The sequence below is a fragment of the Nerophis ophidion genome, linkage group LG25, assembly GCF_033978795.1.
Source record: "Nerophis ophidion isolate RoL-2023_Sa linkage group LG25, RoL_Noph_v1.0, whole genome shotgun sequence".
NCBI lineage: Eukaryota > Metazoa > Chordata > Actinopteri > Syngnathiformes > Syngnathidae > Nerophis > Nerophis ophidion.
In genome coordinates this window covers 36,471,209-36,488,110 of record NC_084635.1, presented here as the reverse complement: position 1 = coordinate 36,488,110, position 16,902 = coordinate 36,471,209, and the positions used below count along the sequence as shown (strand labels likewise).

Sequence of the window (16,902 nt, the reverse complement as noted above, 5' to 3'; positions counted from 1 at the left end):
TAACTTGTTTATAGAAGTCTTCCTTATCTTTCTTCAGTGAGTGAAAGTCCAGTTTAGAAAACTGTTTTATTTTAGATATGTAATCCTCCATGTTAAAAGTGCAAGCGAGAGGAAAAAATGAACGATCGCTGCTCACTCTTGCTGCTTGTTGTCACTTCTTCTGCAGCCGAGTAGTCGCAAGAAGGATCACTAGCGCCCTCTACCACCAGGAGGCGGTAGTCATTTAATGACTCATATTTGACACACGCAGCTACGGTATATTAATAAAACATAGCTGCTTACTGTTCTTTTTAGCATATTCAATAACTTGGACCTTAAATCCTACTGAATAGCTCTTAATCTTCTTCCCTTTATGCGATTTCAAATGATTGAAATCAGCCTCCTTCATTTTGAAAATGATGACAGGTGAAGTGTCACTCGTGACGTGACGAGTTTGACCCGGCGGAAATTCTAGACATGTGCTAATAAAAATAATATTTTGCTAAATGAGTTTGACCCGGCAGTAATTTTAGGCAGACTATATACCCGGCGGCAATTCAAGGAAAAACGGTATCCGATACATGGTTACAAAGAAAAGTTGTGATCAAACACGCATTTGGAAAAAAAAAAAAAGCGACTCCCCAGCTATCGTTGAGCGTCAACCAAAAAAGGTGTCCCGTGTTTGTGCCCGCAGGTGAGCACCTGCACGTTTGTCCTCAAGGCTACACCTGCTGCACGTCCGACATGGAAGACAAACTCCACCAGCAGAGCAAGCTGGAGTTTGAGAAGCTGGTGGAGGAAAGCAGCCACGACATGAGGGCGACGTTCGTTTCCAGGCACAAAAAGTTTGACGGTAAGTCGGAGTTTGTTTTTAAAAAAAAAAAAATAAAAAAAAAATGTGGTGCATCCATTTCCCAGACAGCCTTTTTAGCGACGCCTGTCAGACGTCATGTTGGCAGACTCCTGATGGAAGGATTAATAATTAGGATGGCTGGTATTAATAAGAGATGGACAGGCTGCTTCCTCTGAAGGCTTTTCGCTTTCCCGGGTCTCTTTGCTACATTTGTAGACACGTGCTGGCTTGTGTTCGACATCTTTTACCCCAAGCGGGGTTGCGTCATCATGCTTTGCAGCAGCACACAACGTTACCAAAAGTATTTGAACACCGGCCTTGACTCACATATGAACTTAAAGTGGCATCCTCTTCCTAACCCACACGGTTCAATATGAAGTCGGTCCACCTTTTGCAGCTATTACAGCTTCAACTCTTCTAGGAGGGCTGTCCACAAGGTTGCAGAGTGTGTTTATAGGAGTTTTCCACCAAGTTATCCAACTGATGTTGGACCAGAAGGCCTGGCTCTCAGTCTCTGTTGTAATTCAACACTAATGTGTTCTATCGGATGCAGGTCAGGACTCTGTGCAGGCCAGTCAAGTTCATCCACACCAGACTCTGTCGTTCATGTCGTTATAGATTTTTTTTGTGCACTGGTGCAAAGTCATTTTGGAAGAGGTAGGGGCCCGCTCCAAACTGTCCCCACAATGTTTCGGTATCCTGGAGTATTTGAAGTTTCTTTCACTGGAACTAAGAGGCCGAGCCAAATTCCTAAAAAAAACACCCCCAAACCATAATTCCTCCACCAAATTTCACACTCAGCACAATGCAGTCCGAAATGTACCGTTCTCCTGGCAATCTTCAAACCCAGATTCGTCCATCAATCAATCAATGTTTACTTTTCTAGCCCTAAATCAGGAGTGTCTCAAATGGCTGCACAAGCCACAACGACATCCAAGGCTCAGATCCCACATCACGGCAAGGGAAAACTCAACCCAATGGGACATTGAGAAACCTTGGAGAGGACCGCAGGTGTGGGGACCCTCACATTGCCATCAGATTGCCAGATGGAAAAGCGTGATTAATCAGTCCAGAGAACATGTCGTCACTGCTCGAGAGTCCAGTGGCGACATGCTTTGCACCACTGCCTCCCACGCTCTGCATTGGACTTGGTGACGTATGGCTTAGATGCTGCTGCTCGGCCATGGAAACCCGTTTCATGAAGCTCTCTGCGTTCTGTACGTGGGCTAATTGGAAGGTCACATGAAGTCTGGAGCTCTGTTGCAACTGACTGTGCAGAAAGTCTTTGCACTAAGCATTTTAGCATCCGCCGACCCCTCTCTGTTAGTTTACATGGTCTACCACTTGGTGGCTGAGTTGCTGTTGTTCCCAAAATCTTTCATTTTCTTATAATGAAGCCGAAAGTTGACGTTGGAATATTTAGGAGTGAGGAAATTTCACGACTGGATTTGTTGCACAGGTGGCTTTCAATGACAGTTCCACGCTGGAAATCACTGAAAGCGGCCCGTTCTTTCACAAATGTTGGTAGAAACAGTCTCCATGCCTAAGTGCTTGATTTGATACACCGGTGGTTTACAGAATAGTAAAAGATTACGAGCGTCTATTTATAACCGAGGACCATTTTCAATAAAATGTTCTCTAAAAAAGGGTCATTATACGCCAAGTAGAAAAAAAAAAACTATTTTTAAAACACCTTTTAACCAAAGTCTGTCTGAGCCGTGTTGTTCTGCACAAAATGTTTGGAATGGGTGTTTGTGCCCATTCTGTTGATATTTTCATGCAGTTAGGATATGGATCTTTAATTATATTCTAACGCACAGCTGCCAAATAAAAAGCTCGTTTTATTTGGCCTACAAAAGCCGGGACATCATGCGTCAATAAAGTATTTCATTTATTCAATACTAAAGTTATGTACTGGATGCATTTAAACTTTATTTTCCATCTAATAGAGGGAGTGCAAGAAAATAGTTTATTATCATACATTCTTGTCAAAGCATTTACCGTATTTTTCGGGCTACAAGACACACATAAAATCCTTTCATTTTCTCTAAAATCGACAGTGCGCCTGATGTATGGAATAATTCTGGTTGTGCTTACCGAGCTCGAAGCAATTTGATTTGGTACATGGTGTAATAACCAGTAGATGGCAGTCATGCATAAGAGATATGTGTAGACTGCAATATGACGCCAGTAAACAACAACAAACTTTAAATGTTTTATTGAAAATAAAGAACAAGTTTGAGTACGACTTTGAAGCCGCACTACTTGATGGATTGTCGGCCCATTACGGCTTTTATAGTCGGAGATACGAGTATTACTATTGTGTGTGTATAAGGAGTGCAAATTGGCACTCATTAGCAGACATATTATCTAGAGTTTTGTTTCACAATATTAAGCAAAACCAATTTTTCCTACTCTCTGGTACCTGCTGATGTGTATTTGGGATCTGCATAAGTCCTGAAAATTTGCGTAGTCCTCCATTGTAGTCCGTAGTCGATCAACTTCTTCTTTTTCCTCTACCTTCTTGTTATGGGACATTTGTCCTCCACTGTTCTAATATAAAGTAGTGTAAAGTTCTTTCTTACTGTATATCTTGCTATGGAAGCGCTAAAAACTACCGGTGTAGTGAGTTCACATTATTCAACCAAGGAACTTCAGTTATTAGAGAGTTCCGGTTGCATCCTAAAGTGACATTTTTGTTGTCACATTTCGACCAAGGAACCACCATTACTTGTTATGTAGACCACAAGAAAATGTTTTAAATCTAGAAAAATGAATAAAAAATATGACCCCTTTAAAACTCCTTTGAATCCGGTGCGCCCTATGGTCCAGAAAATATGGTACATCAAATCACAGTTTTTGTTACGATCCGCTGCCCGGATCGTACCATATTTTAGTTTGTTCCGTTTTTGTATCATATTATGTTATTGAATATTCAACATTATTGTATTTGAGGTTCCAAATGTGCTTGCTGAGTTCTGTAGAATTCCGCAAAGTCTGGTTTCTAAAGGAGGCGTTGTGATTATTCTTGTTTTGAACGCTCCTTCGGTTAATCCTACGTACGTGTCGGATGTGTTTATGTCCTTGCGTGTTACCTTTGCTTGGTAAACCACTGATGTTTGTAAGCACCCCCCGTTGAGAGGGCAATCAGGTTTCTTGCGACAGTTACATTCCTTATTGGTTTCAGAGTCGTTTAGTCTGGGGGCAGGCAGTCCTTTATATATATATATATATATATATATATATATATACATATATATATATATATATATATATATATATGTATATTACATAAACATAATTGAATACATTACTTGTTACTGGTAAAGATAACGGCAATAGTAATGCCGCTATTCAGAATATTTATTTATATATACATATATATATATATACATATATATAGTTGTTATACCTTTGTTTTCTCAGCGTTTCGGGAAGATGGCCTTCTATTTTATTTGACTGAATTCATGCAAGCTTAAACAAAAGCAAGGACGACCGGGCTTTGGATGAATGGACGAGAGGCAGAGGCAGAGGCAGAGGCAGCATCACATCTGTTAAAGATGAATTGTAGCGGCTAATGCATTGTCAAAAGTGACTTGTGTGCACTCAAGCGTGTTTGTAGCTGAAAGGTTTGTAGCAGACAAAGCTGCCATTGAAAAAAAAAATGCATTGATGAGTGGGCTTGTGTGGAAAGCATTAATGAGTTGAAAGTAAAAAAAAATACATGTTGCCCGCAACGTGTTTGTATTGCTGCCATGTTTGTCATCAACAGAAATAAATCATGTAAATGTCATTGTTATGCAACAAAACTGATTTGTGACCCATAATCCAAAATCTCCAAGTGGGTCAAAAACACATCTTGTTTTCTTTCCAATGCTTTCTAAATAGTAAACATCTGCTAGCATGAAGCGGATAACTGTTTTGTTATGTTTCTATTTATTGATTTTTTTTTGTTTTGTTTTTGTAGTTGTTGTGAAATCATCAAGAACTATACGGTATTGTTAAAAATGGCAAAAATAACTGTACATTTTTTAAATATGCCGATTATTACATTACTCTTAATTTCCCCTTTGGGACTAATAAAGTACTTCTGATTCTGACTCCGATACATACTTACTCACAGCTTTATTACAAACCACTGTTGGAGGTTTTGTGATCTTTTTATAATACTTTTTACGCGGAACAAATGAATCTTTATTGCCTGCGTTGTTAGCCGCCTCGTACTAGCAGTTTTTCACTATTTAGAATGCACAGAAAAGGGTGTTTTTAATCAAGTCGCCATTTTGCTTTCGCATCTGGACCTAATTTGGTTCTCTCATAGGTACCGACATAACTCTGTATGTACTACCAGGTATGGAGTACGTAACAACTCTGCACCGGCTCAAAGCCTTGGCATAGAAACAAGCACCTAGAGCTGACTCAACCAGACTTCTTCTGGGTGATGTTGCAATATTCAATGTCAACAAAGCAAGTGTACATTATAAAAACAAAAAACACTCACATGTACAGTTACGCTCCACTCTCCAAAATGTGTTGGTTTTTTCCATTTACATGCTACTGATTAGCATTAGCAAATTTACATGGTGATTTCAACACCTCCAAATTTGGTACTGGAAACTACTGAAGTGAATTAACTCATACTATTTTCTAAATATGGAGAATGTTTATATTCAACTTGGAGAAAGCGAACCACCAGGTTTAAGTAAAAAATGGTTGAGCCCAATAATAAATTACGGAGTTTAGTTGGACATTCGCATGTTGACTGGGTTAACTTGCAAACAAATTCAGATTTCGGAATGCAAAAGTGATAGCGCTATCCTCGAGGAGAGACTCCATGTTTATCTTAAACATCAACCTAAAAGTTATGGTGTACATCTGTTGCCTTCCCAGTTACTTACACAGGAACATCTCCTTACATGGTCAGGCAGTACTCTCCTGAATTAACACACACCCAGACGGAGAAAAAATTAATATCAGAATATAAGTGTCCGCCCTGAGATCGGTAGGTTGTGAGTTCCAACCCCTGGCGGAGTCATACCAAAGACTGTACAAATGGGACCCGTTACCTCCCTGTTTGGCACTCAGCATAAAGGGTTGGAATTGGGTGTTAAATCACCAAAAAATGATTCCCGGGCGCGACACCGCTGCTGCTCACTGCTCCCCTCACCTCCCTTGGGGCGAACAAGGGGGATGGGTCAAATGCAGAGAACAAATTTCGCCACACCTAGTGTGTGTGTGACAATCATTGCTACTTTAACTTAACTTAACTTAACTTAACTGACCTCCTCCAGGTACTGCAGTCCTGTCTAATGACACTCGCTTGTACCAAAGCAGATTTTGGTCCAGTAAAGCGTCTCCGACGTCTCTTTTTGAACCAGCCGCCCTGCCGTGTCACCAGGAGTACACATCACAACAACTAAGATGCGTGTTACAATAAAACAGCTTGTGCGTAATAAATGCAATACTTACAGTATGAACACTTTGTAGGGCCCAACACAATTGGCAACTTGCCTGTTTAACTTAATGAAAAAGACTACTACACACTGTAGTCTATTTATTACTGCCATGTAACATCTTAGTATTGCAGCTACAGTACATGCAAAGTCTACAATGTAATACTTGCAAATGAGAGTACGAAGTATAAGATATGTTGTTTTTAAATAAAGGATGACAAATAAAAAAAATAAATAAATAAAAGTGCAGTTTTCTTTTGATGTTGAGCAGTTGCATCATGGGAATTAGTGGTAGCTTACGTTCTGTTCTCAAAAAGGTCCAAACTGCTAAGACTGTTGACAACAGTTGCATCAAATTGTCAGCCGAGTTGACACTTTCAAGCTGAAAAAAACTTAGTCCTCGCTAGTTTTGGCACCAAATGGATTTTATGTCACGACCGTAAAAGACGGCACTGGGTTTTGTTTTCTGTGGGTCCGGAACTTGGAAGAGTCATTTCCCCATTTCAGACCAGGTTTTCAGCTTTTGTGCACAATAATGTCACCAAGTAACACTTGAGTTATGAAGTCAGTTTGAGGTAGCATCCAACACTAGATTAGGGTACCTGTTGTAAAACTTAACTCTTTCAGAACCTCCCTTCACCTTAGTTTGATTTATTTTTGACTATAGTATTGCTTTAGCAGTTCCGGGAAACTAAGAAAAACAAGCCTCATTGAACGCATCATTCCAAATGAGACCCGCTTCCAACAATGAGAAGGAACAAGCTGAGTCGTGCTAACCGTTAGCATGCTAACTTTGACCGCTGGCGTTCACCTCAGAGTCGTACAACTTAGTACTTGACACACGCTATCGTTAAAAATGCTAACATGCTCAAATTAACAACCTAACTTTTTTAACTAATTTTACAGCCGTGCACCTCGGAGTTAAATGAATTGGTACTTGACACATGCTAACTGTTAGCATGCTAACTTTGACAGCTGGCGTTCACCTCAGAGTCGTACAACTTAGTACTTGACACACGCTATCGTTAAAAATGCTAACATGCTCAAATTAACAAGCTAACTTTTTTAACTAATTTTACAGCCGTGCACCTCGGAGTTAAATGAATTGGTACTTGACACATGCTAACTGTTAGCATGCTAACTTTGACAGCTGGCGTTCACTTGGTACACACGCTACCGTTAAAAATGCTAACATGCTCAAATTAGCAAGCTAACATTTTTAGCTAATTTTACAGCCGTACACCTCGGAGTTAAATGAATTGGTACTTGACACATGCTATCTGTTAGCATGCTAACACCAGCATCATTGCCTTGATGTGGGATCTGACCCAAGGATGTCGTTGTGGCTTGTGCAGCCCTTTGAGACACTTGGGCTATATAAATAAACGTTGATTGATTGATGTCAACATTTTTAGCTAATTTTAGCCGCAGCCCTGAAACTCTGCCCCTGCTTAAACGTGATTCATGTATTTGTACATTGTTATAGTGTTGTACGGTATACCGGTATGAGTATAGTGCTGCAATACTAATTGCTAATCATATTCGGTACTATACCGCCTCTGAAAAGTACCAGTCCAATTTTGACAAAATAATAGAGTGGAGAATGACACAATATGTTACAGCCTGGCCCTGCGATGAGGTGGCGACTTGACCGAATGCAGCTGAGATAGGCTCCAGCGACCCCCAATAGGGACAAGCGGTAGAAAAATGGATGGATGGATGTTACCGCATACGTCAGACGCTAAATTAGGAGCCTTCGTTTGTTTACTTACTACTAAACGACAAGTTGTCTTGTATGGTCACTATTGTATTTAAGGACAAACTTGCAATAATAAACATATGTTTAATGTACCGTAAGATTTTTTGTGAAAATAAAGTTAATAGTGCAATTTTTTGTGCTCCTCTTTTAGAAAAGTATCGAAATACATTTGGTACCGGTACCAAAATATTGGTATCGGACCAACACTACATTGTTATGCTACTATGCTTCTCGTCCCGGCCCTACTGTGTGGTATCCGGTAGTACCTAGTTTTGACTGTAGAAATGTGTCATGGTTACTGTGCAAAAGTGAAAAGTGGCGCACACTGACCTGTTTATTGCAGGTTTGATGTGGCCTCTTCTCAAAGGAGACAGAAGCAAGAGATTAGAGTATCATCCTGGATGGCTAAAGTCTGGACTCAGCAGCCGCTTTGGTTGACTGAGTTCTTTGATCTTGCCCCAGTAGAGCTTCTCTGCTCGACGTCCAGCGTCGCCTTACCCCTCTTCCACGTCAACAATCCCTTACTCGCATCCGATTTAAACTAAAGCTGACCCGAACACAACACCCGGGGCTGTCTAATCTGCGGTCCCGACAAAAGCTGCAGCCTGTAGAGAATGTTCATGCCTGTGAGAGAATAGGACAAAAACAAGCCAACGGTTATCCTATTTCCCAGCAATATGTTGTGTTTTAACAGTTATGTTCCACAGTTACCCGTAATTCCAATGGTCGTCATTGTTGCCGCTTGGTAACCACCAAACTTTGTCGGTACTACCAGGTATTGATTGATTGTTGTAAGTAACGTCACATTCGGTTACAGACATAGGCTCAAAAACTTGGGTAACAAGCATTCACAGCAAGCTGAACCAGGCTGGGTTTGGGAATTTTTCATATTCAGCAAATAACCGTCTAGAGAAACAACTAAGATCTTTTCAAGTTTGTCTTTGAGTACTCAAATAACATCAGCTCACAAAGGAGAAAGGGTGCAGGAAGGGAAGAGACAAAGAAGTCTTCCACAACTTTGTAACTTTTGGAAATGAGACGAGGGACGGGGGCAGAGAAGCGCAAAACACACTTAATCTGATTACGATGTTAGCAAAAAAAGGAATGTTGTTTGGTTAAACATTGGGTAAGGCAGTTAACAACATTAATCAGGAAATAAACCCATTCAGAGAGTAACATTTGAGTAAAAAGACAAATAGAAGCTAATTTAGTGATCAACCAACATCACAGCAGTCGTAGTCCTATTCACGGAACATGTTGAACATTTTCCAACATGTTGAATAGAAAAACTGGAAATTGTGATGTATCATGTTGTATGCTTGCATGTTCCAAATAAATTCAAACTCACGGAGTCGTCTTGAGCAGACTCCAAAAATGCACCAGAGTGTGATTTCTTAGGACAAAACCACAGACCAATGTAGTTAAGACAAAGCCACACACACAAACTCTTAGACTCAAATTGTGGTTTTAGACAAGGGAGCACTGAAATATTAATTTAGCATTAAATTATGTGGGTTAAAAGATCACAAAAAATACTGGTTGTCTTAGAAATACACCGGACGAAGGTCTTGCAGTGCGCAGACCTTAGAGGTTGTTTTCTTCGGGTCATCAATCGATCGCAACTGGACTGTTTGGTTTGTCTGAGAAGACGTTTCGCCGCGTATCCGAGTAGCCTTCATCAGTTCATGTTCATAGACTTGGATCGGTCAGATCTTGACAGGCAAACCCTTGGGAAAACTAGTCTATAAATGTTCTCATTCATCCAGGTCATTGTCATCTCAGGGCAGTCAATCAATCGAAACTGCACTGTTTGGTTTTTCTTGGAAGACGTTTTTGGTTCATCCGAGTAGGTTTCATCAGTTCATGTTCATAGACTTAGATTGGTCAGATTTAGTCAAACGATCTAGTCATACAAACCCTGGAGAAAAGATATCAATAAATGTTCTCATTCATCCAAGTCATTGGCATCTCAGGGCAGTCAATCAATCACAACTGAACTGTTTGGTTATTCTTGGAAGGGGTTTCCCGTTTCACCCGAGTAGGTTTCATCAGTTCTTGTTCAGATACTTGGATTGGTCAGATCCAGTCTGACTAGATAGATTGACTAGATCTAACCAATCTCATGTCTATGTATGTTCTCATTCATCCAGGTCATTGTCTTCTCAGGCCATTCAATCAATCGCAACTGAACTGTTTGGTTTGTCTTGGAAGACGTTTCCTTGTTCATCCGAGTAGGTTTTATCAGTTCATGTTCATAGACTTGGATCGGTCAGATTTTGACTGACAAACCGTGGAGAAAACATGTCTGAATGTTCTCATTCATCCAGGTCATTGGCATCTCAGGGCAGTCAATCAATCGCAACTGAACTGTTTGGTTTTTCTTGGAAGAGGTTTCCCGGTTCATCCGAGTAGGTTTCATCAGTTAATGTTAATACACTTAGATTGGTCAGATCTAGTCAAACGATCTAGTCATACAAACCTTGGAGAAAACATATCTATGAATGTTCTCATTCATCCAAGTCATTGGCATCTCAGGGCATTCAACCAATCACAACTGAACTGTTTGGTTTGTCTTGTAAGAGGTTTCCCGGTTCATCCGAGTAGGTTTCATCAGTTCATGTTCAGATACTTAGATTTGTCAGGTGCAGTCTGAATAGATAGATTGACTAAATCTGACCAGTCTCATGTCTATGATGGGTTCTCATTCATCCAGGTCATTGTGGTCTCAGGGCATTCAATCGATCGCAACTGGACTGTTTGGTTTGTCTTGGGAGACGTTTTTTCCCTGTTCATCCGAGTAGGTTTTATCAGTTCATGTTCATAGACTTGGATCGGTCAGATCTTGACAGACAAACCCTGGAGAAAACATGTCTGAATGTTCTCATTCATCCAGGTCATTGTCATCTCAGGGCAGTCAATCAATCGCAACTGGACTGTTTGGTTTTTCTTGGAATACGTTTTTGGTTCATCCGAGTAGGTTTCATCAGTTCATGTTCATGGACTTAGATCGGTCAGATCTAGTCAAACGATCTAGTCATACAAACCCTGGAGAAAACATATCTATGAATGTTCTCATTCATCCAAGTCATTAGCATCTCGGGGCATTCAATCAATCGCAACTGGACTGTTTGGTTATTCTTGGAAGGGGTTTCCCGGTTCACCCGAGTAGGTTTCATCAGTTCTTGTTCAGATACTTGGATTGGTCAGATCCAGTCTGACTATATAGATTGACTAGATCTGACCAATCTCATGTCTATGTATGTTCTCATTCATCCAGGTCATTGTCTTCTGAGGGCATTCAATCAATCGCAACTGGACTGTTTGGTTTGTCTTGGAAGACGTTTCCTTGTTCATCCGAGTAGGTTTCATCAGTTCATGTTCATAAACTTGGATTGGTCAGAACTTGACAGACAAACCCTGGGGAAAACTTGTCTATAAATGTTCTCATTCATCCAGGTCATTGTCATCTCAGGGCAGTCAATCAATCGCAACTGGACTGTTTGGTTTTTCTTGGAAGACGTTTTTGGTTCATCCGAGTAGGTTTCATCAGTTCATGTTCATAGACTTAGATTGGTCAGATTTAGTCAAACAATCTAGTCATACAAACCCTGGAGAAAACATATCTATGAATGGTCTCATTCATCCAAGTCATTGGCATCTCGGGGCATTCAATCAATCGCAACTGAACTGTTTGGTTTTTCTTGGAAGAGGTTTCCCGGTTTACCCGAGTAGGTTTCATCAGTTCTTGTTCAGATACTTGGATTGGTCGGATCCAGTCTGACTAGATAGATTGACTAGATCTAACCAATCTCATGTCTATGTATGTTCTCATTCATCCAGGTCATTGTCTTCTCAGGGCATTCAATCAATTGCAACTGGACTGTTTGGTTTGTCTTGGGAGACGTTTCCTTGTTCATCCGAGTAGGTTTCATCAGTTCATGTTCATAAACTTAGATTGGTCAGATCTTGACAGACAAACCCTGGAGAAAACTAGTTATAAATGTTCTCATTCATCCAGGTCATTGTCTTCTCAGGGCATTCAATCAATCGCAACTGGACTACTTGGTTTTTCTTGGAATACGTTTTTGGTTCATCCGAGTAGGTTTCATCAGTTCATGTTCATAAACTTAGATTGGTCAGATTTTAACAGACAAACCCTGGAGAAAACATGTCTGAATGTTCTCATTCATCCAAGTCATTGTCAACTCAGGGCAGTCAATCAATCGCAACTGAACTGTTTGGTTTTTCTTGGAAGACGTTTTTGGTTCATCCGAGTAGGTTTAATCAGTTCATGTTCAGATACTTGGATTGGTCAGATCCAGTCTGACTATATAGATTGACTAGATCTGACCAATCTCATGTCTATGTATGTTCTCATTTATCCAGGTCATTGTTTTCTCAGGCCATTCAATCAATCTCAACTGGACTGTTTGGTTTGTCTTGGAAGACGTTTCCCTGTTCATCCGAGTAGGTTTCATCAGTTCATGTTCATAGACTTGGATCGGTCTGATCTTGACTGACAAACCCTGGAGAAAACATGTCTGAATGTTCTCATTCATCCAGGTCATTTTCATCTCGAGGCATTCAATCAATCGCAACTGGACTGTTTGGTTTTTCTTGGAATACGTTTTTGGTTCATCCGAGTAGGTTTCATCAGTTCATGTTCATAGACTTAGATTGGTCAGATCTAGTCAAACGATCTAGTCATACAAACCCTGGAGAAAACATATCTATGAATGTTCTCATTCATCCAAGTCATTGGCATCTCAGGGCATCCAATCAATCACAACTGAACTGTTTGGTTTGTCTTGGAAGAGGTTTCCTGGTTCACCCGAATAGGTTTCATCAGTTCATGTTCAGATACTTGGATTGGTCGGATCCAGTCTGACTATATAGATTGACTAGATCTGACCAATCTCATGTCTATGTATGTTCTCATTCATCCAGGTCATTGTCTTCTCAGGGCATTCAATCAATCGCAACTGAACTGTTTGGTTTGTCTTGGAAGACGTTTCCTTGTTCATCCGAGTAGGTTTCATAAGTTCATGTTCATAAACTTAGATTGGTCAGATCTTGACAGATAAACCGTGGAGAAAATTAGTCTATGAATGTTCTCATTCATCCAGGTCATTGTCATCTCAGGGCAGTCAATCAATCACAACTGAACTGTTTGATTTTTCTTGGAAGACGTTTTTTGTTCATCCGAGTAGGTTTCATCAGTTGATGTTCATAGACTTAGATTGGTCAGATCTAGTCAAACGATCTAGTTATACAAACCTTGGAGAAAACATATCTATGAATGTTCTCATTCATCCAAGTCATTGGCATCTCAGGCCATTCAATCGATCGCAACTGGACTGTTTGGTTTGTCTTGGAAGACGTTTCCTTGTTCATCCGAGTAGGTTTCATCAGTTCATGTTCATAAACTTAGATTGGTCAGATCTTGACAGACAAACCCTGGAGAAAACTAGTTATAAATGTTCTCATTCATCCAGGTCATTGTCTTCTCAGGGCATTCAATCAATCGCAACTGGACTACTTGGTTTTTCTTGGAATACGTTTTTGGTTCATCCGAGTAGGTTTCATCAGTTCATGTTCATAAACTTAGATTGGTCAGATTTTAACAGACAAACCCTGGAGAAAACATGTCTGAATGTTCTCATTCATCCAAGTCATTGTCAACTCAGGGCAGTCAATCAATCGCAACTGAACTGTTTGGTTTTTCTTGGAAGACGTTTTTGGTTCATCCGAGTAGGTTTCATCAGTTCATGTTCAGATACTTGGATTGGTCAGATCCAGTCTGACTATATAGATTGACTAGATCTGACCAATCTCATGTCTATGTATGTTCTCATTTATCCAGGTCATTGTTTTCTCAGGCCATTCAATCAATCTCAACTGGACTGTTTGGTTTGTCTTGGAAGACGTTTCCCTGTTCATCCGAGTAGGTTTCATCAGTTCATGTTCATAGACTTGGATCGGTCTGATCTTGACTGACAAACCCTGGAGAAAACATGTCTGAATGTTCTCATTCATCCAGGTCATTGTCATCTCGAGGCATTCAATCAATCGCAACTGGACTGTTTGGTTTTTCTTGGAATACGTTTTTTGTTTCATCCGAGTAGGTTTCATCAGTTCATGTTCATAGACTTAGATTGGTCAGATGTAGTCAAACGATCTAGTCATACAAACACAGGTGTGTCATGTGATGACAGTCTGAGGCTCCATGCCGCCGTGCTGACAACTACGTTTATTGCAGCAGAAATCCTTAGGTGGTGATTTGTGTTGTTGATCTAACGAAGACTTGTTTGTTTATGTTAATTAGGGGGATTAAGTCTCCTTCTTCGAGGAGGCCCCCCAACAGCAGAGCCTCTTCTCACTCCGTGACCTTTACGGGCTCTCGTGGATTCTCTCCAAGAGCAACGTTCAACCGCATGAATTTTCATGTCACCGACCGCTAATAGCCAGACGATCGCAGGCCTCTCATCCGAGTTTGTTCCCGCTGACTTCACAAGACGGATGTTTTCAATTAGACCTACAAGGCAAACACATTCATTCAGATGGAATGATGGCACACAATGGATGACTTCTCCCTCCTTGCTTCATGCCGCCGTTAGGGCGCCGCTTCAACGGGAGACCGCGATGACGTCGCTGATGGTTTTTGTTGCACAAAGTCATTCTCTTTTTTTTGTACAAAACCCAAAACCAGTGAAGTTAGCACGTGTAAATAATAAAAAAATAATTTGCAGATCCTTTTCAGCCTATATTCAATTGAATAAACTTCAAAGACAAGATACTTAATGTTCGGTCTGAGAAACTTTTTTGGTTGTTGTTGCAAATAATCATTAACTTAGAATATAATGGCAGCAACTGATTGCAAACCAGTTAGCACAGGGGAATATTTACCACTGTGTTACATGGCCTTTCCTTTTAACAACACTAAACGTTTGGGAACTGCAGAAACCTACGGTGGATTTATTTCCCATTCTTGCTTGATGTACAGCTTAAGTTCTCCAACAGTTGCACAAACCCCGTTTCCATATGAATTGGGAAATTGTGTTAGATGTAAATATAAACAGAATACAATGATTTGCAAATCCTTTTCAAGCCATATTCAGTTGAATATGCTACAAAGACAACATATTTCATGTTCAAACTCATAAACTTTTTCTTTTTGCAAATAATCATTAACTTTAGAATTTGATGCCAGCAACACGTGACAAAGAAGTTGGGAAAGGTGGCAATAAGTACTGATAAAGTTGAGGAATGCTACTCAAACACTTATTTGGAACATCCCACAGGTGTGCAGGCTAATTGGGAACAGGTGGGTGCCATGATTGGCTATAAAAACAGCTTCCCAAAAAATGCTAAGTAATTCACAAACAAGATGGGGTGAGGGTCACCACTTTGTAAGCAAATAGTGGAACAGTTTTAGAACATTTCTCAACGAGCTATTGCAAGGAATTTAGGGATTTTACCATCTACGGTCCATAAAATCATCAAAAAGTTCAGAGAATCTGGAGAAATCACTGCACGTAAGCCATGATATTACGGACCTTTGATCCCTCAGGCGGTACTGCATCAAAACCAACATCAGTGTGTAAAGGATATCACCACATGGGCTCAGGCACACTTTATAAAACCACTGTCAGTAACTACAGTTGGTCGCTACATCTGTAAGTGCAAGTTAAAACTCTACTATGTAAAGCAAAACCCATTTATCAACAACACCCAGGAACGCCGCCGGCTTTTCTGGGCCCGAGATCATCTAAGATGGACTGATGCAAAGTGGAAAAGTGTTCTGTGGTCTGACGAGTCCACATTTCAAATTATATATGGAAACTGTGGACGTGGTGTCCTCCAAAACAAAGAGGAAAATAACCATTCGGATTGTTATAGGTGCAAAGTGTAAAAGCCAGCATGTGTGATGGTATGGGGGTGTATTAGTGCCCAAGGCATGGGTAACTTACACATCTGTGAAGGCACCATTAATGCTGAAAGGTACATACAGCTTTTGGAACAACATATGTTGTCATCCAAGCAACGTTATCATGGACGCCCCTGCTTATTTCAGCAAGACAATGCCAAGCCACGTGTTACAACAGCGTGGTTTTGTAGTAAAAGAGTGCGGGTACTAGACTGGCCCGCCTGCAGTCCAGACCTGTCTCCCATGGAAAATGTGTGGCGCATTATGAAGCCTAAAATACGACAGCGGAGACCCCGAACTGTTGAAGGACTGAAGCTCTACATAAAACAAGAATGGTAAAGAATTCCACTTTCAAAGCTTCAACAATTAGTTTCCTCAGTTCCCAAACGTTTATTGAGTGTTGTTAAAAGAAAAGGTGATGTAACACAGTGGTGAACATGCCCTTTCCCAACTACTTTGGCACGTGTTGCAGCCATGAAATTCTAGGTTAATTATTATTTGCAAAAAAAAATAAAGTTTATGAGTTTGAACATCAAATATGTTGTTTTTGTAGCATATTCAACTGAATATGGCTTGAAAAGGATTTGCAAATCATTGTATTCTGTTTATATTTACATCTAACACAATTTCCCAACTCTTCATAATGCGCCGCACATTTTCAATGGGAGACAGGTCCGTACTACAGGCAGGCCAGTGTAGTACCCGCACTCTTTTACTATGAATCCACGCTGTTGTAACACGTGGCTTGGCATTATCTTCCTGAAATAAGCAGGGGCGTCCATGATAATGTTGCTTGGATGGCAACAGATGTTGCTCCAAAACCTGTATGTACCCATCCATCCATCCATCCATTTTACTACCGCTTGTCCTGCTCGGGGTCGCGGGGGTGCTGGAGCCTATCTCAGCTGCATTCAGCCTTAAGCCGGGGTAC

General features: G+C 40.6%; 1 protein-coding gene across 2 annotated transcripts in view; it reads left to right on the top strand.

The window, feature by feature from the left end:
- The window catches only part of gpc6a (glypican 6a), a 368,654-nt gene that overhangs the window by 117,500 nt on the left and 234,252 nt on the right, over positions 1 to 16,902 (top strand). For both annotated transcript variants that reach the window (XM_061887707.1, XM_061887708.1), the window contains exon 2: positions 674 to 832. In XM_061887707.1, the coding sequence (XP_061743691.1) occupies positions 674 to 832 (159 nt within the window). The remainder of the gene's footprint in view (positions 1 to 673; positions 833 to 16,902) is intronic.